Source organism: Blennius ocellaris (genome assembly GCF_963422515.1).
Source record: "Blennius ocellaris genome assembly, chromosome: 19".
Classification (NCBI taxonomy): Eukaryota; Metazoa; Chordata; class Actinopteri; order Blenniiformes; family Blenniidae; genus Blennius; species Blennius ocellaris.
In genome coordinates, this window is record NC_137668.1 from 9,387,827 (window position 1) to 9,413,552 (window position 25,726).

The 25,726-nt window shown below is 42.0% G+C and overlaps 1 protein-coding gene across 1 annotated transcript; it reads right to left on the minus strand.

The window, feature by feature from the left end:
* Nucleotides 1-2,620: 2,620 nt before the first annotated feature.
* Nucleotides 2,621-23,740, minus strand: LOC308144312 (gamma-aminobutyric acid receptor subunit rho-3-like; the record flags this gene model as incomplete). The annotated part of the gene is made up of 10 exons (XM_080515402.1): nucleotides 2,621-2,923; nucleotides 3,167-3,298; nucleotides 3,483-3,544; nucleotides 4,457-4,609; nucleotides 5,323-5,460; nucleotides 5,937-6,019; nucleotides 7,802-8,025; nucleotides 9,578-9,645; nucleotides 18,147-18,259; nucleotides 23,598-23,740. 10 exons carry the CDS (start codon nucleotides 23,738-23,740, stop codon nucleotides 2,621-2,623), a joined length of 1,419 nt encoding a protein of 472 aa, XP_080371528.1.
* Nucleotides 23,741-25,726: the final 1,986 nt, after the last annotated feature.

Consider the following 25,726-nt stretch of genomic DNA (forward strand, 5'->3'; position numbering starts at 1 on the left):
GTGTGCACTGAGGAGAAACTGATAGACAGATAGATAGATAGATAGATAGATAGATAGATAGATAGATAGATAGATAGATAGATAGATAGATAGATAGATGATAGTTCCAGCAGCAACAGAAATACGTTTGCAGAAACAACAGAATTGGTTTGCATCATAAAGAAAACAAAAACGTAGTATAAACAATAGAGTCTTGTACCCGTGGTACTCGGGTCCCCCAGTGCCCTTGTCCACGTTTTGTTTGTTTCTTTTTTACTCCTAAATCCTTGGAGGAGTTGAACAGCCTCCTGGCCTGAGGGAGGAGAGATTTCCTCAGTCTGCCAGTGGAGCAGGACAGCGACAGCAGCCGGTCACTGAAGCTGCTTCTTTGCCTGGAGACGGTGCTGGACAGTGGACGCAGTGGGTTGTCCATGATGGACAGGAGCCTGTCCAGTGGGTTGTCCATGATGGACAGGAGCCTGTCCAGTGGGTTGTCCATGATGGACAGGAGCCTGTCCAGGGCCCGTCGTTCAGACACAGATGTCAGACTGTCCAGTTCAGTGTCCACCACAGAGCCTGCCTTCCTCACTACTTTGTCCAGACGTGTGGCGTCCTTCTCCTTGATGCTGCCCAGATGATGGTTGGAGGAGAGTGACATCACGGAGGAGGGTGACATCACGGAGGAGACTCACTGCTGGACCCTGAAACAGCCGCCATGTTTGGCCCGGCCAGCGTGTGTCAAGAGTGTCGGAGAGGGAAGGAGACATTTTGGTGGAGACACAGCCGACAGTTTTATGTGTTTATTAAATGTATGAAAGACATATTTGAACAGGGACATAAAAAGTCTCAGTGGTCTTTTATCAGGATTTACAGCCGTAAAGTAGAAATATACCAAACTGTACTACGTGTCACGTAAGAATAACAATAACAATAAGCAATACAATTACTTTACTATTGGTAAATCATCTCAAATACAGTTTGTTTTTTGCATGAGACTTTCCCAGAGACTCACGTTAGTTGTTACCGTGTTCATACACTTTAGTATATTTGTACGTTAAATCCTAATAAAAGCAGCTGGAAAAGAACAGGCGTCCCCGTGGACAGTCAGTCAGTGTGCGTTCCCGTGGACAGGAATCAGTTTTTGCACAACACCGGCGCCTCCACACTGCAGCTTTACTGCACTATTTATGTACTCACTCTGAAATGAGACCGACTGACTTACTCACTTTGTCACAATTGATAATCCATCAGTTCTTCCCACCGCTCTGGATCATCTGAAGATGAAAGTTTGACACATGAACATGGTGCTGCTGATTCAGCAGTAATGCTCCACTAAAGAAACATCTGGACCACTGCAGCTTGACTGTTTATGACTACGTGGATCTGTAAGTCTGATATTTGAAGATATTAGATGTGTGAGATGAATCTGGCGCCAATTCACCACCTCACAATCAGCGCTGCAGGTTCCCCGTCTCCAAAATGTGCCATAAAAAGCCTAATCTGTAAAAAAAAAAAAAAAAAAAAAGGCGTCACTTAGTTGAGAGAAACATGCAAACTGGTTATCAAAGAACAGCTCATGGACACGGATCCAGGTAAAAGTACAGCCAATACAACGTACAGTGAGTTTTAGCTGCAGCCCTTCCACCAGTCTGCTCTGGTTGTTGAAGAAAAGCTTTACGGAATGGAGAATTGGGAGGCATCGGAAAAGATACAAACATTATGGGAGAAGCGTCATTTTAATTGAGTTTATTTATACATTTTTTCATTCCTTCATTCGTTTCTATTTTAAATCCTCCACACTGATGTATTCATTTCCTCATTTCTGTATTCGGAAATTATAAAAAGTGTTTGTAGTTTATTCGCAATCTGTTTTGTTTTCTGTAACAAAAAAGGCTATTTCTGTGTTTTTATTTCTTTTAGCTTAATTTATACACTCATCAATGTATTTCCTCGTTCGTTTATTTTTCCAACCATCTTCAGTGGGCGAGAGCAGGATAGACCCTGAACTGGTGGCCTGTCTGTCTACCTTTTCACAATTTATTCATTTTCTCATTGATCTGATTCTGCAGCTGTTTAATTTGACACATTTGTTCATTTACTATTTCCTTCACCTGTATAAATCTTCATATTATCACTATTATTCATTGTTGTATTAACCTACATCCACATTAATTTATTCATTCCATATATATTCACTAGTTCGATATTTTTCCGACACTTTTTTTTCTTTTATATGGTTAGAATTAAATAATTACTTGACTCGATGGCTTTTCAGTTGTAATACTCCCAATATCATTCCAAGGTAATATTACAATTGTGAAAAACACAGAAATAGCACTTTTTATTACCAGCATTGATTATATTTCCGTGTTGCTATTTATTTTCTTCTCAATGCCATTTTTCACACAACATATTTCTTTGTCTCTTCACTGGTCCTTTTGTGTCCGTCAGTGGTCTTTTCGTAGGTTTGCCAACACATAAACATGCAGCACAAAGATGCTTTGAGTGTGAGAGGTAGAAGACATAGAATGGAGTCCATGCGTGTCCTTTGAGACGTTCAGCTGCTCTCCTGTGAGACGGATTGTACGCAGAGCTGAGGGACCCTCCTCCCTGGTGGTTCAGGTGGAGGTGCGGCGCCGGTTCAGGAGTACAGGCTCCAGTAGATGGTGTTGAAGAGCAGGTAGGACAGGGGGAAGGCCAGCCGAGAGTACGAGTCGATCATGTAGCTGTTGCTGACCAGAAGGTCCACGTTCTCGCGCACCGAGCGCTGCCGCCGCAGGCGCGTCCCCTCCGAGGGGCGGAGGTCCGGGCTCTGGGCGGGAGTGGTCAGGGGCTCGGTGGTCAAGGTGGGCGCCATGGAGTTGAAAGGGGTCAGCTCTATTTCGTTGTCGTGGAAGCAGCCGTCAAAGGCCATCGCCTGGCTGGCGTTGAACGTGGACGGGATCTGAAGAGGGAAAGAGAGCATTCAGAGGCCGAGGACGGAGATCTGTTTACCTGTGCATCTTTCTACATACTGTCTCCATCCATCCATCCATCCATCCATCCATCCATCCATCCATCCATCCATCCATCCATCCATCCATCCCGAGTCTCTTCAGATTCGAGAGCTCAGTTATTCCACTAGATGGCGTCAGTATCCAGCAGAGTGAATCTCAGGTTCAGTCTGCAGCAGTAATCTGTTTCTGACCTTCCCCCTCTTCATCTTCCTCATCTCCTCCAGCGTGGTGCAGTAGTTCACGGCTGCATACTCGATCACAGACAGGAAGACAAACAGGAAGCTGGTCCACAGGTAGATGTCCACCGCCTTCACGTACGACACCTGGACAACAGAGTCACATTTAACCGCGTTTCAACCGAGTTTTCTCTCTTCACTCTGTGTTTCATCCTTGATTTACACACAGTAACTCGACACCCAGATCTCAAAGTGCTGCTGATATACATAACCTCGCATTATTCTTTATCCCTTATTATTATTATTATTATTATTATTGGTAATCTCTAACCTGTGGCATGGAGGAGGACACTCCTGTTATGATGGTGGACATGGTGAGCACTGTGGTCATACCTGCAAACACAACAACATTCCAACTATTCATTACATTTTCCTGTCAGAAACCTTTTTTTTCACATTTTGAACGCTGTTTTTGTTTTCTTTTTTGCAGCGATAGCAGAGTGTCAGTATTTAGTGTTTATTTTTCAACTGGTCATCACTGACTAAAGCAGGAGAGTCAATAATACTACAAGTATAATGAACAAACTAATGAACGACTAGATGAAAGTCTTTTTGTGAATGTGAATTACTGAATACAAAATAAATGAATAAATAAACATATACATGTGCATTTTGTTTAACATGAAAGAATTATTATTCATATGTGAATAAAAAGGTGAATTAAAGAAATAAAACAGTTTGAAGGCAAGTGTGTTTTGTTAAAAATAAAACAAATAACTAAATAAACGATTGGATAAAAATGTGTTTTCCTCTGTGTTTGGCTAAAATACTAAAAGAATAAATAAACAAATAGGGAAAGAAAAAGGAAAACGCACGGTATGGTTTGTTAAAACCAAAAAGTACAGCATATCACAATAATAAATACGAAAGAAAGAAGACAGACGGAAAGTTTGCTGTTGTGTTGCAACTTTTGATTGTGAATTGGTGAAGAAAAAGTGATTTCACAGTGAAAACTTGATGGTTTGTTGACATTCTAAATGATATTCAGCGTCGATGATGAGCTAATATGTGCTCATCATTTCAATTATGACTGACTAGGATGAGAGCACCCCCCGACCCTGAACAGGGGATGGATGGATGGATGGATGGATGGATGGGATAAAGCTGATATTTACATTTGTGGACAAAGTCAATAATGTGCTTTCAGATTGGGGGGGGGGTATCACACTCGCAGGCTAAATGCCGGTACATTCTCTTCTCTGGAGAGTTGGCAGGGGGAGGCGAGTGACGAGTGCGCGACTTTACCCAGAGACACTCGGGCAGGAACAGCCCGGCGGTCGATCCAGAAGGAGACCCAGGAGAGGACGACCATCAGCATGGTGGGGAAGTAGGTCTGCAGCATGAAGAAGAAGATGTGCCGCCGCAGGATGAAGTTGATGAAGAGACGATTGTACCAGCCTGAGGCAACGCAAGAAACAGACTCTGAATAAGGCTCTTCTACAAGGACCACACACCAGAGTGTTACACCAGGATATCTGAAGGCCCTCAATTCCGGGTGTGTTTTAACGTTCGAATGCAAAAAGCCTCCAAATTTATAGACTCTCTCACTGGAACATAGTAAAAGTTTGAGTACCGCGATACGACTCCCTAAAGCCTTACATGTGTGATGTTTTGTTGTTAAAACACAGTCTCTTATATTTTATTGATTATATCTTCAGGTTAAATGCTCTAATCAGGTGAACTCATCGGAAGGAAAAGGATTTTCTACCAAAACAAAATCTGGATATTCTTGCCTATTTTCACATGCAAGCAGAATTTATTTTACGCAGGGAACGTCGGTCCGAAAGTCTATTTCTTATTACAGGGGTCGCCATGGCAACTTGTACTAGTTTTAATGCTGGACGACCTTCCTGTAGCAACCTGGAATCCTGAATGGACCATGAAATATTATCTAATCTCCGTCGAAGTCAACAAACAAACACAATGTGATGAGACTCAGAGGAGACAATCAATAGTAATAACGTTTTGGGCCACATTTAGAAAACCCTTATGTGGATTAACTTCGTCTGTTGGGGGGAAAATGAGCTAAATGCAGATGTGGGTAAATCCAACAGAGCTTTTTCTTTGAGGGGCTAACGTCAGGTTATGCTGAAGGTGAAGCAGGAGCGCACCGGTGCTGCTGTAGAAAGCCAGGCCGCTGGAGGCGTGGAAATGCTCGATGAAGAACTGCGACAAGACGATCTCGTCCGTGCGGAGGGAGTCGTTCCCGTTCTTCCAGTAAAGCATCAGGTCGTTCTCATTATAGGCATCTGAGGAAGAGACGGGGAGGAGGAGGAGGAGGAGGAGGAGGAGGGAGGAGAAGGAGGAGGAGCTCAGTGTTACAGAGGACAAACACCATTCAGTCATGTGATATGAAACGCGTTCTGCAAGGGACTGAAATGTACCACTTTCTCCAGTGAGCAGGAGTTTAGTAGAATAGTAACAGAGCCGTCCTTCACGATAAACAATTGAATTGGATGATCGGAATCATAACTTGGCTATAAAAAAATGAATGAATAATTCATCCTGTGTGCTGTAAATAAGAGAGACAGCAGTTTTGTGACTTAACGAGTTTCATACAAAACATAAAAAACAATTTGAGTTGAACATCTAATGAAAGTAAACCCTTCAAGAATCGGCGAAGTCAGTTGCTTATGTTTTGCTGTGTTTAAATCCTTTTTACTACGTCTCTATGATGCATCTTTCTTTCCTTTTTGTGACGTCGTGGTTCATGTGTCTCTCTTACAGCTTTCCAGCTCCAGCGAACAGTTCTGTGTGTCCAGTGGGAAGCTGCTGAAGTCCATTGAGCAGAGCGCCGTCACCGTGACCCTGAAACACACACACACACACACACACACACACACACACACACACACACACACACACACACACACACACACACACACACACACACACACACACACACACACACACACACACACACACACACACACACACACACACACACACACACACAGAGACCCAAAACTTTCAATAGTCTGTCATCCTGCAAACATCAACGCTGCACCGTGTCCTGGAAAGACCTCTGAGGAAACCAAAGCCCCTCTCCCTCCCTGTTTTTTATTTTTTTATTTTTTTATTCATTCGTTCAATTTCAGGTGCATTTTTATTGGCAAGGCAAGTGTGATCCCTTTCTGGAGCCGCAGCACAGTGAAGGAAATCAGAGGATAAACTGTGAAAACAGAAGCAATTCAGTGGATCTGTAATGTCTGAAGCTACATTTGTTTTGTCAGGATTCAGTGTAGAAAACTGAATATTGTCCTGCAATTCAGTCTGACCTGTCACATTATATGATGCAGGATACATGAATTGCTATTTGGGTTGTCTGATCTACATTAGAAATATAATTGCCATTGGGTGTAGATTTTTCCGTGCCTGTTGCAAAATATATTGCTACTATTTCAACATATATATTGTGTATATATGAGTAGGTACGTTGGTGTTATTTTCATTTATTGAATCAGTATATATTGGTAAATAGATACATTTTATCTGTTCAACTATTTTAATGATTTTGTGTATTCGGTTTGTATGAAATGGTGAAATGTGCACTCATTTTAATTAAATTGTAGATATTGGTAGATGTGCTGTTTTCTGTCTGTTAAATCTGTGTATATTGCTCAATGAGTTGGGAGTGTGCAGAACATCTGCCCTCGGTTCTGACAGATGTTTGTAACACTGGCGAAGGACGGCAGAGAAAATCATCAGGACTTCCATCAAAGACTTGGGTGCCAACCGCCGCAACTAAAAACATCACCAGAGACTGAACACACCCACACCTCGGACATTTCTCTCTGCCGGCCTCTGGCGGGAGGAACCGCAGCCTGACGTGCAGAACAACCCGGTTCTGCAACAGCTTCATTCGTCAGGTCATGAGACTCTTGAACTGGAAGTAAGTCTGCGGTCGGAGCTGGAGGATGATGCAAAAATCCAGAGCAATAATTCCTCATTGCAACTCTGTGCTGCATCGTTGCTACTTTATCACTGCTGTAAATGTGTTTTTTTTATTCCTTTTACTGTGTGGTGTTATGCTTTTATTGTTCTTGTTTCATTTTAGACACTTTTTAAAAGCCTCAGTTTAGCCTTTTGCAGGAAAATGCTGTTCTGGTATGTGCCTATGATGTGTATATAATAAATGACAATAAAGCTATATCTACCATATCTATCTGATTCTATTGGTTTTATTGTGTATTAAATCTGGATATGTTGCTGAATGTTTTTTGTTTTCGTGTATTTAATCTGTATATGCTGCGAAATATATTAGTTTGATTTGTCTGTATTTAATCAGCAAATATTAATAGAATCCATTTGTATTGCTAAATATATTGGTGTTTTCGTGAGTTTCTTGTGAACACATTGCCAAACATACTGGTTTTAGTGTAGTTGATTTGTACAAACTGATAAATACATAATCTGTGAATGTGCTTTGAGTATATATACCAATGAATATATGGGTGTTTTTCTGTGTATTTGATCTGTATATATTGCAATCTATGCCATGTAAACTATATATTTCCATTGTTCATGTTTGTTGTGTTTGATCTCACCCATCATATTGACGTCACAGTGAAATGGCCTGATGAGCCTCACCTGACGCTGTAGAGGATGTTCCCGTCGGGGTAAACCCGCAGCATGATGTTCTCCATGGTGGTGTCGTGGATGAAGGAGCGCTTGGAGTGGACGAAGAAGACGTCGGGGACCCAGATCTTCTTCACCAGCCGGGAGTCGAACGTCCTGCTCTGGTTGGTTCGAGACGGGAACGACAGGCGCTCGTCCTTCCAGTAGTGACGCAGGTACAGAGTCATGGTGAAGTCCTGCAGGACTCAGGCACACAAAGCCTTTTTTTTACCGTCAAGAGTTTGAATCTCGGGCCTCAGGCTTAGTTAAATTTAATCAATCTGTTTCTTCTGAGAAACGCTAGCATCCGGATTACAGATCAACTCCCTCTAAAACCCGTGTTTCTGTTTGCATCTAAAGGGATATTTACGTCACAATTCATGACAGCCTGTTTTTTTGGGTTTTTTCCAGGATTCTGATTGGCCATCATGGCTTCATGCTTCTTGCTACACTGCCCCCTACAGGTTTGGCATGCTCATAGCAACTCTGAACCGGCTGTATATGTGGGTCTGTGTAAATTAAGATTTTCTATTTTTTTTAACGCAGAGAGGGAAATATCTGTCTTGGTCTTGGCCTCAGAAACCAAGACCAAGAAAAACAATTGTTAATTGGATAATTAGAAACGTGAGGTGAGACGCAGCTATATAAACAGTATATAAAGTCGGTTTGTTCACATCTAATCAGTAAAACCTCAATGTCCATTTGTTTCACTTCAATAAACAAGGCTGTGGTTCCCTTCTTCTTAAGCAAAACATATTTAGATTTTGATCAGAGGTTGTTTTCTCATTTCCAGCTACGTTTCCAACTCTGTCGTGGTTTTTCACTCTTTGTTGTCTGGATGTGTCTCAGGAGGACCGAAATCAATCACTTGATGACTGAAACGAGTTGGAGCAGCATTCTCTTGCACGGACACATCACCGCAGCCTGGGGAAGAACCACATTCACATTCCCGCCGATCCACTTCAGGCCGCCTTGACAACACCGTCCTCCACGCCATTTGTCACTTGGTGGACGCTCTTCAGGTTCTTTAAGCGGCAGTTTAAAGCGACGCCCTCCAGAGGTCACGAACCACACAAGAGAAGGAGACCTCAGAGCAGCCTCAGCTCTTACTTTCATTTTGTATCTAAAGTTATTGAAGTCTCTCAGAGTACCAGTTTATTCCTATATTTTCAATGATGTAAAAGAAATTGGGATTTTTTGTGGTGTTTATAGAGTTAAATAGTTTCACATTCCTTTGTGACTGGTTTGGGTCTTTGGTGAAACAAATGGCTGAAAGGAAAGCTGACTCTGCGTCTCTGTACCTGAAGAACCCGGGAGAACAAGTCTCCTGCTACAGACGTATTTAAAATGTAAGTAATACCACCTTTGTGCACTGGGTGGCAGCAGTGAGTCACTGTTACTCAGATTTTCTGCAGGTTCCCTTCGGTTGTTCAAAGAGTTCGATTGTTCAAAGATTCGTCAATATTCTCCTCGGACTTGGCAGTTTTATCGTTGAGAGTGACCCGGAATCGCAATCCAACTTCGTCATCTATCAGGAAAGGGGCGGGGCCTGAGCTACAGCGGTGGGGCCTTGTCCTATAGTCTCATTTTGTTACGAATTCTCGGACACTGAGCAGGTACTCAATTATTGGGGTATTTTTGCACTGCTAACTTCAATTTTGACGGGACATGAAATCCAGTAACCCTTCAGCTGTAGCAGTTCTTTTGTATTTTACAGTGTGATTAAAGAGTGAAGTGGTCATTTCTCACCATGTTGACCTCGGAGATACTGTCGATGCTCTCCACCTGCACGTCGATGCCCACGGGGATGGCTGAACCTGAAACGACGGCACGGGACCTCGTCACACATCAAAACACTGACTGCAACTCTGACATTTGAACCATTATCAGATGAGAGAAAAAGTATGCTGAGCATCTCAACAACCTCCAGGAACAACTGACCTTTTTTTTTTTTTTTTTATTTTGTCAGCGGTCACAGGTGCTTGAGAGCTATGAAGCGGGGAAATTGTTTACAGTGACAACACGCGTCTTTGTCATGTCAAGGAAAAGCAGAAATGAAAACAAAGTTTGCCATTTTCACTTGGAAACATTGAATCTGGACCCCAACATCATGAGCTCCAAGCTGTATATATGAAATTGTGGGAAATGAATAAATAAAATCAAATGAAAGCAGTGAATCCGTGTATGTCTTTCTGTTTTCTTTGTCCTGTGATGGACTCTCACCTGTGTCCAGGTGTGTCCCCCTGGAATCTTTAAATAAACATGGACCAGTTACAACATTCACAGCCTTGAAATAGGGTTAAAGCATTGTAGAAGATTGATGGTGTGTTTTGTTTCACAGACCCACAAGCCACTAGGATCATTAGTGAGTCTAAATCACGTACTGGTTCCAGATGTAGAAAAAAAGTGGACGGTTTGTATTTATTTGGAATCAAGTTATCACAAAAGAAGAGAGACGTCATTTGTGCATCTAACTTTAGCCCACTCGATCAGATCTATTTCTTTAATCCCATCATCTCTTCTGGCCCACAAACCTCATTTTGGTTTGTGACATCCCGTGTCTTCACCGACGGCTCGCCACAGCTGGCAGCATCTGTCTGTGGCGCCCGCTCTCCTCCAGTCACCTCATTAGCAGATTAAGCTTGTTTCACCACTAAACCTGAGCAGTATGATTTGTTCACGTAAACAAAGCAGAAACCAGCACGAATCCCCCCCCCCCCCAAAAAAAAAAAAAACAAAACCCAAAAACAACAGAATCCTCAAAAGCACACAAGCTTAAATCAAGGCTGCTCAATTTACATGATCCGACGCTCCGATTCCACGCGGCAATCACGACCGGAGAAAGTTTGGGAAGCAGTTTATTTCGTGGATCCCACATCTAACTTTAGTGTTGTTCTGTGGTCTTGTTTCCTCTTCGCAAATCTCCTCGGCTAAGTTTAGGCTTTATCCTCCGCTGTGGCCAGCAGGGGAAGAAAAAGCCTCATTCCTGCGACGGCCACAAACATTAACAGTGACTTCACCGCCGTGTTGGAGAGACATAAGCTCCCGTCTGGCTGGATAGAAAGGTGGAAGTTAAAGAGTGTGGTGTGTGTGTGTGTGTGTGTGTGTGTGGGGGGGGGGGGGGGGTGCACGAATCAGGTCTGAACCGATGACGTCTGCTTCAAGAACAGGTGAAATATGAATGGGCATGATCCATTTTCTAAACCGCTTCATATAATTGAGAGAAGTGCAGCTGATTGAACAATAGAATGTATCAGAACTTCTCCAGTTAAAGTGAACACTTACTACACCATCATCTGCATACATGGAGACACTATTTTTCTTTTCCAACATAATGCATATTGATGGCTTGAACGTTTACATCGTGCTGGTCTGGACGTGGATGTGGATGTGTGTCCAGTTATGTCCTGCATAAACCTTGAGGACGACCTGGCAATTAGCTTTAGCATGATCTGAAATAATTGACTCTAATGACGAGTAACTGAGTTGCTATTCTTCACTGTAGGTGGGGCACCACTCACTGATTATGACACTTTTGCTAATATGGTTGTAATTATGTTTTTTGTTGTTGTTGTTGCTCAATCAACCTGTAGTTACTATTAGAAAAAGCTGTTGTACAACATTATATGCAAGAATAACTTTACGGGTAACTAGTTACTTTTTTAAATTTGGATTCATCAGTATAATGATTTGAATACATTCTTAAAGCTGGAACCAGTAACTGTACGTTGGTACAGATTTTCAGGAGTTAATTCAACACTGGTCTCAAACCACTTCCTTTTGTTTGTTCTCCATCACGGTTTGAGTTTTAAAGTACGGAGAATTTTGCAGAATTTTTAGAAATACTGGACTCAGTGACGTTTTTGTTTACTATAAAACTGAAACGCAGATTTCATGAGAGTGCACATGCTCTTTTGCTTCAGATTTGCAACTCACTGAAACCATGTCTGCCGGTCGAGCGTATATAAACAGCCCCCTCGCACACATGCGGGTTTGTTTGTGACCTCCGTCTGGACGTGGTTTACTGGCCTACATTCCCCTCTTCACCCCAAAGGAAGGAACAATCTTCCACTCCGAGGTGTCTGTGTGGCTTCTGTGTGTGTGAAGTGTGTTAATTCCTCTTGAATGTTCGCAGCCAGCGGCTCAGTAGAGACTTTATTTAGTGGAGTTCTTCTGACAGCCCCGAGCCATAAAGCTCCAGCCAGGGTCCGGCTTTTGTCCCCGGCTGACTCGTTAAAACCGCCGGCGGCGCAGACGTATATAGTGTCACCCCGGCAACGAGGGCGGCCGGTGGGAAAAAAAAAAAAAAAAAAACCTGAGACAGAAGGTCAGTCTCTCTCTCCTCCTGTCCTCCTCACCGCTCCACTTTTCCCACGTCACGGCCAGTCGGGCTGCTTTAAGGACACGTGCAGAAGCCGGTCAGCTCTGAGTTTGTCTCAGGCGGTCCTCCCGGCCAGTCTATGGTCTCCCTTGCCATTGGTTTCCCTTCAGACATTCATTCAATTATGTTCCTGCCACAGCCAGTGACTGTCGTCTCGGCTTCAACACGTGAGCTCCCAGTCACTGCTGCTGGTCATATCTGGACTCCCAGCTCCGCCACAAGACCAATAAACAGCTCAGATTGTTCCACAAAGCTCCACAGATCGCCCCCAGGTGGTCCCACTGCTTCAGTGGAGTCATTATTAAAGGTGTTTTGTAATCGAAAGTCCGCGGCGCTGATAATTCTGTCAGAAATAGGATTATTTCTCCTCGCAAGGCTTCAAAATGCAACAAAAGTTGCCGGATTCTGTTGCTCTGATTGTTCCCGGTTTTTAAATCCTCTCCTGGATGAAGCTACAACATCTCAGTTATTGAGCTGTTGTAGATTTAACTTGATAACACATGTAAATCTCTCCTGGAGCAGCTTTAAGGTCATGATGGTTTGTTTTTTTGTTTGGTTTTTTTTTTGGCTCAAATGTTCACTCAAAATAACGAGTGGTTTAATCCCTTAAGGCCAGCGGAGCCACAAACAGATCAATTCATTCAGTCAAAAACGAGTCAGTGGATGTTCAAAGCTAGAAAACACACACATAGAGTGTATCACATGTATTTGATGAAAAGTTGGCAAAACTCCCACATATTTCATGTCTTTTATCTTTAATGTCGTCTCCATAAACACTTCCAAAAGGTAAATCTTTTTTTTTTTTAACAATTGATCCACAATGGTTCTACAATCTGATAGGATTATTGCAGAAAAGAGGCTGAAATATAACTTTTTTCATATTATATGAAGAGAAATCTTATCCAAACTAGTTAAATGTGCACCAATTCCTGCAGCTTTAACCCTTCACTGTATACTCACTGAAATACCTGGTAATGGAAAAAAAAAATACTTTGTTATTGCAGAATTATAGAGTAGTTCTCATGTTTTTGTTGTATTCATTTGCAATGGTGACTTTTTAAAGTCATTGGAAAAACAAAACATTTCATTTTCTTATTTCGTGCATCTGATAAATGCATTTATCTTCAAATATGGATACATTTGCTTAAACATAGCACTTTACATAAAAAAACCACTGCAACCACTAGTCACAAAAAAATATATTTTTTCCCCATATTACTACATAGTATTGCAGGACAATGGTATTCAATAATATATAGACACTTTTTAGAAGGGATAAAACTAATTTAGAGAATGAGAAATGCCGAAATATCTGATTTGTTTCAGTTTTACATAATTTTCTAAGAGATTTGGCTGCATTGCATGAATTTGTCTTGTCTGTATTACACCTAAACACTTTGAAGAGTTTGAGAGGTCATTTAAAATTACATTTCAAAACAAAAGATCTCCATATATTTCAGTGAGGTCTCGGGTCACGGGAGGACGTGCCAACGTGGCCGAATGTGGTGGAGGAAGGGTTAAACGCACCAGGAAGTTCTTGTGGGGCCTCTGGCTGTGGGGGGGGGGGGGGGGGGTGCAGGTGGAGGTGGGGGGCGGGTGGGGTGTTAAGAGGTGCGGCTTTCAAACGGGGTCGCGCTACAGCATCCATACTGATCCGGAGCAGCCATGCGTAATGCGGGCAGCTGTAATGGAATGAATGCCGGCAGCAGACTGTAGTGACATTTTTAGCCTTTGTTTTCCAAACCTTTAGAATAACGCGCCAAATCCGTGGGTTTCGTCACATCTACTGTCAGCCATATGTGCTTTACATCAGCGCTGACCTTCAAGGAAACCTCACACAATGTATTTTCCCTCTGAATCATCGCCAACGTCACTCAGATCTCAAATGGAGTCCAGTTCACTGTCGCTGTCTCTGCCCGGAAAAACCAACTGAAATTGAATTAAAGTGAGTTTCTCTTCCAAGTATGTTACACAAAAAAGTTATATTATACTGTATAGCATTTTCAGGCAGGCAAGTGCAATTCAAACTACTTCACATGCATTCATATAGTTGTAATCTGCAACTGAGTACATCTCAGTTCCTATCTATCTACACTATGTGTCTACCATTTCTGTCATTTACTCTATTCTTAGAGGATTTCTTTCTTTTACTGGATTGTTTATTCTTTTTATTTTTACTTATTCTATTTTCTTGTGCTCTTTTTTGCTCCTGTTTAGATTTACATATGCTTACATATTTTTAATTCTTTCATTTTATAATTCTGCACCTTCTTACCGTGAGCTGTTGCAAGGTTGTGTTTACCCCTGGGGAGGAATAAAGCTCTACTTTACTTTACTTTACTTTACTTTAATAAGTTCTGATGAGTGTCAAGTTTGAGAAAAAATGGAAGTGGATTGAAAAACACCTTCAAGTTGACAACCAAACAAGATCAAAATAAAAAAAGTAAAAAAATTTGAAACAGAAATATGACATTCAGAGAGTAAAATAAGAATAGAAATGTAAGGCCGACATCAATAAAAACTAAGATAAGAAATCAAGAAATTAAGATACAGAGAGTACCTACTTTACACCTTAAGGCCCTGTTTACACTGCTATGTTTTAAGCATTGCTTTTCGGGTTTTCTTGCATTTAAAATGCAAAGTTTACACAGAAATGGCAGATATGCTGAAAAAAAAATGTAGTCAGCTTATCAGGCCATGAGTTGGCGCTGTTGGCCGGTTTGGTAATGAAACCACACTCACACACACACACATGCACACGAAGACAACAACACGCTATAAACGGCGAGCGCACAGACATTGGTTTGGACAGACGAGGGAAGTCCAATTGCGTTTGACAGTGACCGTAAATTATAAAACTATCAAGTCCCAGGAGAAAATAAGACTGGAAGTCATGATCCTCTGGAGGCAAATGTTTGTTGTTATTGTCCATCTGCTCCTGCAAAACAACTATTGGCGACAGTCACAGTGTGCATGCACAGCTGTAGCATTCACAACATTGCATTTTCTCACGTTTTCACAGAGATAGAGTTGGAGTATATTAATATATTTAAATAAATTGTCCACTTTTGGAGCTGTTTACAAAAAGTTCAGTGGCTCCAAACACCCAAAATTCAACGGAAGTTTTCGGTTGTTGTGTAAACGGGGCCTTTGGTGAGCGTGTTTTTACTTTTGTCACACATAACATGAGTCATGTTCAGCGTTAGAGAAGCACAACTCCAGTAAACAGGAGCTCAGCTGAAAAATAACTACGACTGTGTGGAATTCGTTGTCATTTGCTGCAGCCGAACGACAAACGGCAGGATGGAACGAAACAAATGAGCTGTAAACATTACGAGCCTCTACGAGTCATGCACCCAAACCTGTTCCCACCCCCCCCCCCCCCCCTTTTTTTTAAAGAAAATTTTATGGAGGCAATAAATTCAACAAATCAAAACCGACATTTGTCACCTGAAACTGGGCTGAGTGAGGTTGAGCGCGAGGCTCTGCAGCCAAAATACACAGCTGATTATCCAGCGCAATCCAGAGCCAGCTGGTAAACAAGTTAGGAGCAGCTGGCAGCGTGGTGGGAAAAGGTTCAACGTGAAGCTTAAACCTTTCCGGGGGGGGGGGGGGGGTTAACTACGATTTATAGGTTAAAGGTTGACCTGGATATATGAATGCTGCATGTGCAAGAAATGACAAGAGTACCGAGTATTTCTGGAGGGTGGAATGACCCTGGAGGCATCTGAGGAGGAGGAGGAGGAAGAGGAGGGAGAGGAGGTGGAGGAGGAGGGGGAGGAGGAGGAGGAAGAGGAGGAGGAGGAGGAGGAGGAGGAGGGGGGGGGGAGGTTTTGATTCTCCAGACATCTTGAGTCACAACACACACACACACACACACACACACACACACACGCACACACACACACCAGCTCCATGTGAAAGTGTTTCAAAGGCTCACGTGACGCCATAAAGCTGAGGGCCGGCGTTCACCGTGAAGACATGAGCGACGGCCACTTTCAAAGAGAAGAAGACCTGAAGTGGTCAAGATGACATCGGGGACAATGAGAGGAAGAGACGGCTGCTGGCAGAAGGAAGACGGCATTGTCCTCCGCTCAACAACTTCTCACTCGGTGTTTACATTTTCATGAAGAGCCGCCACGTGCCGGTTTTTCCAAATAAGACATGAGCGAATATCCGTGAATGAAAGCCTCTTAAAAAAAAAACAACCCAAAAACAAAACGCGGATGCAGAGTGATTACTGTGACCTGAAGACGACTTTAAACTGCGCTCATTCATCACTGGAAACAATTTCAGGCGAATACTGTTAAATCAGGGATACAACATGTATTCATATCAATTCTATTATCAGTTTTTAAAACAATTGCTGATCAATATGTTTCTCTCTTCTTCTTCTTTATTCATTTATTTATTTATTTTACAGGCGAGTGAGTAGGACAGGGGTCTAAAACGCCTTAAGAAAGTACCAGTTTGTTTATTTATGAGTTCAGTGAAAAGCCGCCTCCTACTATTAGCGTCACTATTAGAAATATAAAGAGGCATTTTGATAAATACCATTCTGGTAAACGACAGCACCAGCAATGACCCTCATCTGATCCCGGTGGCGTTTGAAGGCCCAGTCGCACAACGACATCAAGTGAAAATGGAAAACGGAACTTTTTGAAAAACGACTCAAAGGTGAAACTTAAATTATTTTTTTTTTTAAATAAAAAAAATGCTGCTACTCAGTCTCTGTGGAAAATGCTACTTTTTCTGGAAAGCACAGCGGCCACAGCAAATCATTCTTCTGCACGTGTAGAAACGCATAGAATTCTAAGCTTCTGTCATATCTGCTCATCCTGAAGTGGCTGAGCCTCGACAAGACGTATGCAGAGTGTGAGATAACTGGTCATTTTTGATCTGGATCGGCCTTAACGAGGCCACATGAAGCAGATAACGAACCGCCACTATCGATCACATTAAGCGCTTTCTGCTTGGTACATCGATATCATTTTAATCCACAGTTCACATCATGCGAACATCTGGCGCTCGGCCTCGTGTGTCTCACGACTGCATTGTGATGATCTTTACTGCAGACGCCAGTTAGTTTCCCACCCCCCCCATCTGCTCCAGACCTGGAATAATAATCCAGATTAATGCACACGAATCCCTCCGATTCAAACATTAACTTCCTCCACACACGCCCACACACACGCACGCACACACACACACATACACACACACACACACACACACACACACACACACACACACACACACACACACACACACACACACACACACACACACACACACCTACCTTTGGACACTCATTATTTTTGCACAACACACAGAGACACACAATCACATTTGAGTGGGCACACAGAGTTCTACTGTATGCCAAATGCGCACGTGCACACGCACATGCACACACACACACACAATGCCTCACAATGGCGTAATCTGGGTCAGAGATGGTGATCTTTTTTTTTGGATTGACACATCCGTTGTCTGGGTGACCCAGTGCCCATCATCACATCACAATAGCGACATCATCAGCGTGGGACGAAGAGCGGTTTTAGCCCGCGTGTGAGTGGATTAAATAATCTGGAGCTGGAGGGGAGTGGAGGGGGGGTGGAGGAGGGGGGGGGGGGTCCTCGAAACATGTCTGTATGGTTGTGTGTCAGAGTCTTTACAATGACTCTTGTAAAGCCTGAACAGAAACATGTCATTTTTTTTTTTTTTAGCCTTTAACGTCACATTCTACTCCTGTTGCACTTGTCAGCCTTTTATTTTGACACTTTGCTGACACTGCCTTGGTCTTTGTCGCCCATTTGTGTCACATTTTCAGTCATATTTAGCTTTTTTTTTTTTACATAATCATGCCTGTGTGTTTGTTTTCATGTAGTTTATTTGTAATGTGTGTGTGCATGTGTGTGTGTTTGTTTGTTGTCAGACCTCCAAAGCCCGGCCTCATGGCGAAGTCGTGCTCCTCGATTCTCAGCAGCTGTTCACTCTTTATCAGCAGTGTTTTGGTGCTGTCCTGCCTCTTCAGCTTGTAGTCGATGCGTCTGTGGAAATAACAACGGACACACTGTATTTGTGAAAATCTGCTTTTTTTACAAAACAATGATGAAAACATTCTTCATTCACTTCATTCATATTAAGGCTATTATTGCTTGGTTTGATTACAGACTGTTTGTGTTTTCTATCACCTTCACTACCCCCACCTGCCCACCTTTACATGACAGCGTGTTGTTTGTTCACCCAGTAAAGTCAGAAATAACCATCTAAATAACACATATAATGAAAGTAAAGTTTAGCACTATAGTTTAAGCTTTGTTTTCAAATATTATTATGCACAACCCACCAAAAAACAACAAATAAAAACAAAGGGACCAAAATAGTAATGTCACTAAAAAAAAACATAAAAAAGTCCACCAAAATTACCTCAAAGAGACAAAATCTTTTGAAACATAGACAAAGGAAAACTACAAATAAACTTCCCACAGAGAAACAAAATCATTTGAATAAGACATCAAAACCAAATGAGCAGAAATGGGTTGAAGGCAACGTCAAAGGAAAATAGACAAATGATCACAGAACGACAGCGAAGTCAGAAAAAGACCTTCAACAACAAGAAAAGGCAACCAGACCCAACTTTACCACAAGGATGCACAAAATGACTCAAGTAAAACATGAAAATACGACAAAAAAGTCCCAAAAGGAACACAGTAACTTTAAAATCGTTAAATAAAGTTTAGACATGCTCACAAAATCTGGACACAAAAGACATCAAGTTCAATTAAAAAACACTAAGTTGATGAAGTTAATGTAAACAAATACAGAAGTACCAAGAATAGAAGGGGAAAAAAAGACATAGACTTTTTACGGTTTTGAGTTTGTTCTGCAAAAAATCTGCACAAAAACAAAGCTGTATTCATAGAATGATGATGATGATGATGATGATGATGATGATGATGATGATGATGATGATGATGATGATGATGATGTGGTTGTTGTGTAAGAGATTGTGCATCTCATGCCCTTCTTACTTCTTATACACACAACAAACAGCTTGTGTTTCTCACAAACTGTAAACTACAAGTGACTGTGAGTCAAGCAGTGAAACCCACACGGACCAGTGGGCAGGAGGGGTAATTACTGTGTGTGTGCGTGTGTGTGTGTGTGTGTGTGTGTGTGTGTCTGCGTGCGTGTGTTTAAGACTTATAAACAGGAACTTTTACACAGCTTTTGCAGACACTTTTTTAAGCTGCTTCATTGAACACACACACACACACACACACACACACACACACACACACACACACACACACACACACACACACACACACACACACACACACACACACACACACACACACACACACACACACACTTGTGGGTCTGGTATTGTGTGGAGGTCACCAAATAATTTGAGCCAAATCCCGTTGCCATAATCCCTTAAATTAACCTTGAATCACAAACACATCACAATCTCCCCCAAACAATCCCAATTTAGGACTAATCTCCATCCTCCAGCTAATTTCATTAACTCGAACCAGCAGGGGACCGCGGACTGCGCGTCCAGCACACTGCCGAGGTCCACGAGCGTGAACAGAAACAGGAAAAGGTTCCAGAGACCAGCGACTGAGACTGAGTTTCAACTCGTTTGCTCGTTATGACGTTCAGCACGTCACACGAGTTTGACAAAACACAAAACTTTATTGCGCCACTAAATCAGTTTCACCACGAGGAAAAAAAAAGAAGATGACAGACAATCATAAAGTTGGATTGCATTTATGGCTCTGTCATATAATGCAGTGAATATATAATTTTAATGCTTTTGTTGTGGTATTAAATGTTTTTGTTTTGAATCTTTTAATTATTGCTTTGGGTGTTTTTGTCATTTTTGAATCTTTTTGTTGCTGTTTCAAAGCGTTTTGTTGTTTTTAATCTTTTTTGTTGGTTTGATTTGTTTTGTTGTCGCTTTGCATCTGTTTGCTGTTGTTGTCTAATGCATTTGCGGTCATTCCTCAACTATTTTGTCGATTCTGTTTTGCACCTCTTACTTTATACCTCCTCCTTGTTGTTGTATTTCTCTGTTTTTGTTTATGCGTTTTGATTGGCTCAAATCTTTTTCTTTTGATTTCATTGTTGCTTTCTTGCTCTTTTGTTGCCGTTTTGTATCATTTTGTTGTTACTTTGTGTCTCTCTGGATATATTTTGTATCTATTTGTTACTGTTGTGTACTTTTTGTTCCTTTGTACTTCTCTAACCACCTCTTTCGATAGAATAGAATAGAACAGAACAGAATAGAATAGAACAGAATAGAGCGTTCAGCGGAATCAGCGGTAGAGTTTTAGTTTTTCATCTGCTTTGGCTCATGTCATCAATATGAGTGCCTCCACCTGTCTTCAATAAACACTTTATCTAAGTAAGTTTGTGACGCAAACACACAAGGTCACACCCACACTACAGGACAAACACAGACACAATCCCTCCTGCAGTAAAAAAAAAAAAAAAAGGTAAATAAAGTGTATTTATATGGTGCATTTTACTGCTTCTGCAGTTTGAAGCAGGTAGTGGAAGAGAAAACGTGTTTTTGCTCTCATTTCAAGCTGCACTCTGACTCATTTCTGTGCATCTGCTGCTAATCCCTGTTGTTTCTGCTCTTCGGTTCACAGAGATCTGCTGCCATTCAAACCAGCTGTGACTTTTACACATGTGGATCAAGGTTATATTGTTATGGTGCCGGTGGGACACGCACACGTCAGCCGCGAGCCACGCAGAGCGCCTGCGTTTGGAGTCAAGCCAGGCTTCGGTTATCAGCCGGCAGAGGGAACAATGTGACGTGACGTACACAGAGAGTTATTACTGAATGGCCATGCCGTTCTATTCCTGCAGCAATTTATCACAATAAAAATTAATTGCCAAAGAAACTGTGCCCTGATTAGACCAGGCGTCTGCAAACTTGGTGACGGAATTATTAAATTAATAAAATGATAAATCATCTTGTCATTGTGCACTCATACTTTTCTATGATAGAAATTCGCTTCCCATCCACAATGGTGCTTACAAAAAAAAAGGACAAAGATGTACATTGTGTCAAATAAGCAAGTGTCACAAATAAATGTTATATAAAAAGGGAATAAGAATAAAGATGATGTGCATCATATATAAACAGCATATACTTAAAAAAAATTAATTAAAATTTCGGTGAGTTTGCATGGTTTGATCGCTAACCTGCACTGAACTGAAGCTACATTAATTTATTCTGAAAAAACAAAGAACAAAAAACACAACAAAAAAAACCACAGTATGTTATTTTTGAACCACCAACAACATTGAAAACTTTTAAAGCACCCGTGGTTTGGTAGAACATTAAACATTTACCAATAAATCAATAATCGATAAAGAAAATTAGGAGTTTTTATACTTAAAACTGCATATGCTTAATATATTTCCCATATTTGGATTATCCAACTGGCTGTGTGACATCCACTGTATGTGAGGAACACAGTTTTATAAAATAAAGTAAAGTAAAGTAAATACTCCAGACTATATACACATTAACATAAACACAATTAAACAATATATTCTAAACAATTCTTATCAACCACTTCACATATATTAGGGATGAAACAATGTGTGTTACGACCATAACCTGGCTCTGGTGTAGTGTTTTGTTATTTTGTTTTTTTTAACACTGAGCAATTGACAATATGAGTGAGTGTTGTCACAGTACAGAGAATATAGAAATTTCTCTCTGAAGCGTCGGCTCCAAAACTGTTGGAGAACAAAATGTTTACGTTACCGTACAACTTAATCCTGTTATGCATTGACTACAAATCTTGAAAACAACCTCAGTTAATATTTAAACTGAAATGAGGTTTTGTTTTGGTTTTTTTTGCTCATTTAATCATCAGATATATTTAAGAAAAAGAAGTACAGATAAAACAGTTAACGTGTGGGGCCCAACTCACCTCGTGGGTTAATTACAGCTAACTAAAGTAATAAACACACATGTTGATGGGTTCAATGTATTTTCATTGCAACATTTCAGGCACTGGGTAAAGCATCATATCAATAGAAATCCCCGTCAGAGTGTGTGTGTGTGTGTGTGTGTGTGTGTGTGTGTGTGTGTGTGTGTGTGTGTGTGTGTGCACGCCCCCAAAAGATCATTTCCTCAGAAGTAATCAGACGTAATAAATGTGTGGAGGTGAAGAAGTGAGAAACTTCACTGGAAGTGAAATTCCAACAAACCTCAAGCATCAAGGTCTCATTCTGAGGAATCACCTTTAAAAAAAAAAAAAAAAAGAAATGTCCTCCCACATTTCGTCACACAAAGGCACAGATCCACACACAGATGCGTGGCAGCCGACCTGCTAAACATACAAAATGAGACAAATTCACACAAATCGGCACGTTTTCCTTCGTGAACGTGGAAAACGTGTCCCGGATCGTACGAAATACTGGGACACGCGTGCAAACATTTTTAATGTGGATGTCAAACTTGCACAAGAGCAGATCTCTTTAACGGCTTCCGATGTTATTTGTGCCGTTTCTTTGCAAAGAAAAGCCATAAAACATCTCAAGTTGCAAAACTACTGTAATGTACAACCAATTTAAATTCTTTAATTCTTTACAATCGTTGGTCATTCTCAAATTGCCCCTTGGGGACAAATAAAGTATCGGAACAAAGAAAAAAGACAAGCTTGCTAATGTACAAATATAAAGCGTGCATTAAAAAACAGGTTTGCAAAAACAAAAAATAATTTGTCTTAATGAAAGATGTTCAAGGATTGATGGGAATTTTGAGAAAATACAGAAAGTAATCAAAGAAAAAACAGAGAGAAGTGCAATACGAGTATGACTGACAAAGAGCTGCAGCTATTTCTTTATTTATATAATCAAGATGTTTTCACTTATCTACTGATATTTTTGCAATGTACAAAATAGAATTATTCGAAAAACAAATAACAAGCAGATTGCAATGTTTTGTGGGCAATTTTCACTGAAATAAAATATTCAACAAATACACAGAAAAAAAAAAAAAGAACAACGAGGTCGATCTGTGAACGATGGTCATCTCTCCAAAAAAAGAAGTCATGCGTGAACTGAGGCGCATTGAAGCGCTTCTCTTGTTTGGTGTGCTGTTTTTGTTTGAGTTTTATTTAAAACGTGCTCAAGGTCATCTCAGAAACAAACATGCACAACACTGAAATGCATCGAATGCTGAATTTGCAGCTTTTTGTAAATAAGTAGTCCATTAAAAAACAAACAAAAAAACTGAAATGCCTGCACAAACAGCTCATTATGTGCAGTCACAGTTTCCCCCGTGAACACAAGACAGCGTGTGTGTGTGTGTGTGTGTGTGTGTGTGTTGTGTGTGTGCGCGTGTCTCACCCTCCGAACTTGAACTTGCTGTTCTCCCCGAGAAACACCTCCTTGTGCCTCCTTCGCCCTGAGTTGCGACCGCCGGTTGCCATGGAGACGAAGCTGGCCACAGCCAGAGCCAGGGCCGTGCAGGTCAGCAGGTCCGCCTTCATGTTTCACAGGTTCCCCCGCCAGGAGCGACACGTCTCCAGCATCGCGGCCCTGCTCCGCTGCGGGTGGCTCCACCGCGTCCCTCCCGCCCGCTCCTCCCGCTGCTCCTCCTGCCGCACCTCCTGCCGCTCCTCCTGCTGGCTAACGACGGAGACCGCGGTCAGACATCCCACAGAATGCGCGACGCTCCCGTGCATGAATCCCCGCGGCACACGTCCGTGCAGCTGCACACGGCGGAAGCCTCCGGGAGCCTCCCGCTCTCCATCCACTCCTCCGTCACCTCCTCGCCGTCTCTGTGTGCTTTATCTGTGGCGCTGTGGGTCTCTCTGTCGCTGATTAAAATCGATATGAATCTATTCCTCGCAGCGATAGAGGAATGACACTAATTCCACCCTAATCCTCTTATCTACAGCCACAGCAATCTTTCCCTAACCTACAAACAGTCACACACACACGCACACACACGCGCACACACTCATCAGTAATCAGATTTTCTCAGTGGGACAATGAAAAATCAGGCACCTGGTGTGATTATATGAGTTTTGTGCACACCTACCATGTGTGTGTGTGTGTGTGTGTGTGTATGTTTGTGTGTGTGTGTGTGTGTGCAGGTGTGCGTGTTTGTTTGCAGATGGATGGAAAATGAATTGTGCCTCAACGAACAAAAGGTCGTCAAGATCGACCCCAAAGTCTTTAATCCCAACTGGAGCGTCGAATACAGCCTCACCTCACACCTTCATCAGTCCACACCTCGACACGATGTAATCACACACACACATACACGCACACACACACACACGCGTGCATGCAAAACGAGACAGAATGGTTCCCCTGAAGCGACACGGTGCTGCAGTGGTTGGCACCGTCTCCTCACAGCAGGTTCACCAGTGTTTGATTTCCTGTGCGGAGCTTCTCCCCAGTGTGAGATTGTCCTTCCTTTTTTCATTTTAGGCTCCAACTCCCTGCAACACCAACTGGGACGAGGCGGTTGCAGAAGACGGACGAATGGAGACGGAGGCCCGTGTCAAATTTGTCTGTCTTCTTCATCTTCTTCCTCGTATTTATCGTCTGCTTCATTTTGCTCTTTTTCTTCCGTTTGTGTATGAATCATTTCCTGTTGGCGTGATGGACTTCAAATCGTAAGCCAGTGAGTCAAAAAAGGTCACTGTACTGACTAATAAGGAGGCTGGAGTACAATTACAAGCTGATGGCATTGTTGTGAATGGGGACACTTGATCTTTTTCTTTTTTGCGTCATTGTCTTCTTCTGCTTGTATTTCTTTTTTAGTGTGACTGGGTCTGGAATCCACCTGTGACTAATCTGTCTTATATGACTAATCGGAATTCTCCACGTCAAGATGATGGATGGAAATAAGGAGGCTGGAGTGAAACTACAAGCATTCGCTGATAGCATAGCTGTAGGTGTATTAGTACTGTTATTAAAAAAGTGATGGATGGATGGATGGATGGATGGATGGATGGATGGATGGAGTCAGAAAACTTCCATTCGAGCCACATGCTTGTCATTTACCAATCACTTCCTCCACAGCGTCATCCTTATCGTGAGATTACCTTAATGATGCAATAAGAGATAAATAGCTAAACAGGTAGATAAATAACATAAAGACCTGCCCTCTTCTCCGCCTCCCACCTGCTTTTGTTTTCTTTTTTTTTATACCCCAGACACAGTTAACCCCTGAGTGCCTGGAGTGTGTTCCTGAAAGAGACAACGATAGAGAGAAACTTCTCATTTAAACCAGAAACAGAAGTATTTTATCGAGCTGGTGACGTGATAAACTGAGGTCATGTTTGACTGCATGTGTGTGTGAGTGTGAGAGTGTGTGTGTGTGTCTGCCGGCTGTTTCGCATAGCACACGGTACACACTCACAAAAACAACTCTGCACTTTGAAAACGACCCCCTCTGACATTTCCCGGCACGGCAGAGGAGCCGCCGAGGGTCCTTCATGTATATATGTGTGGGACGTCGC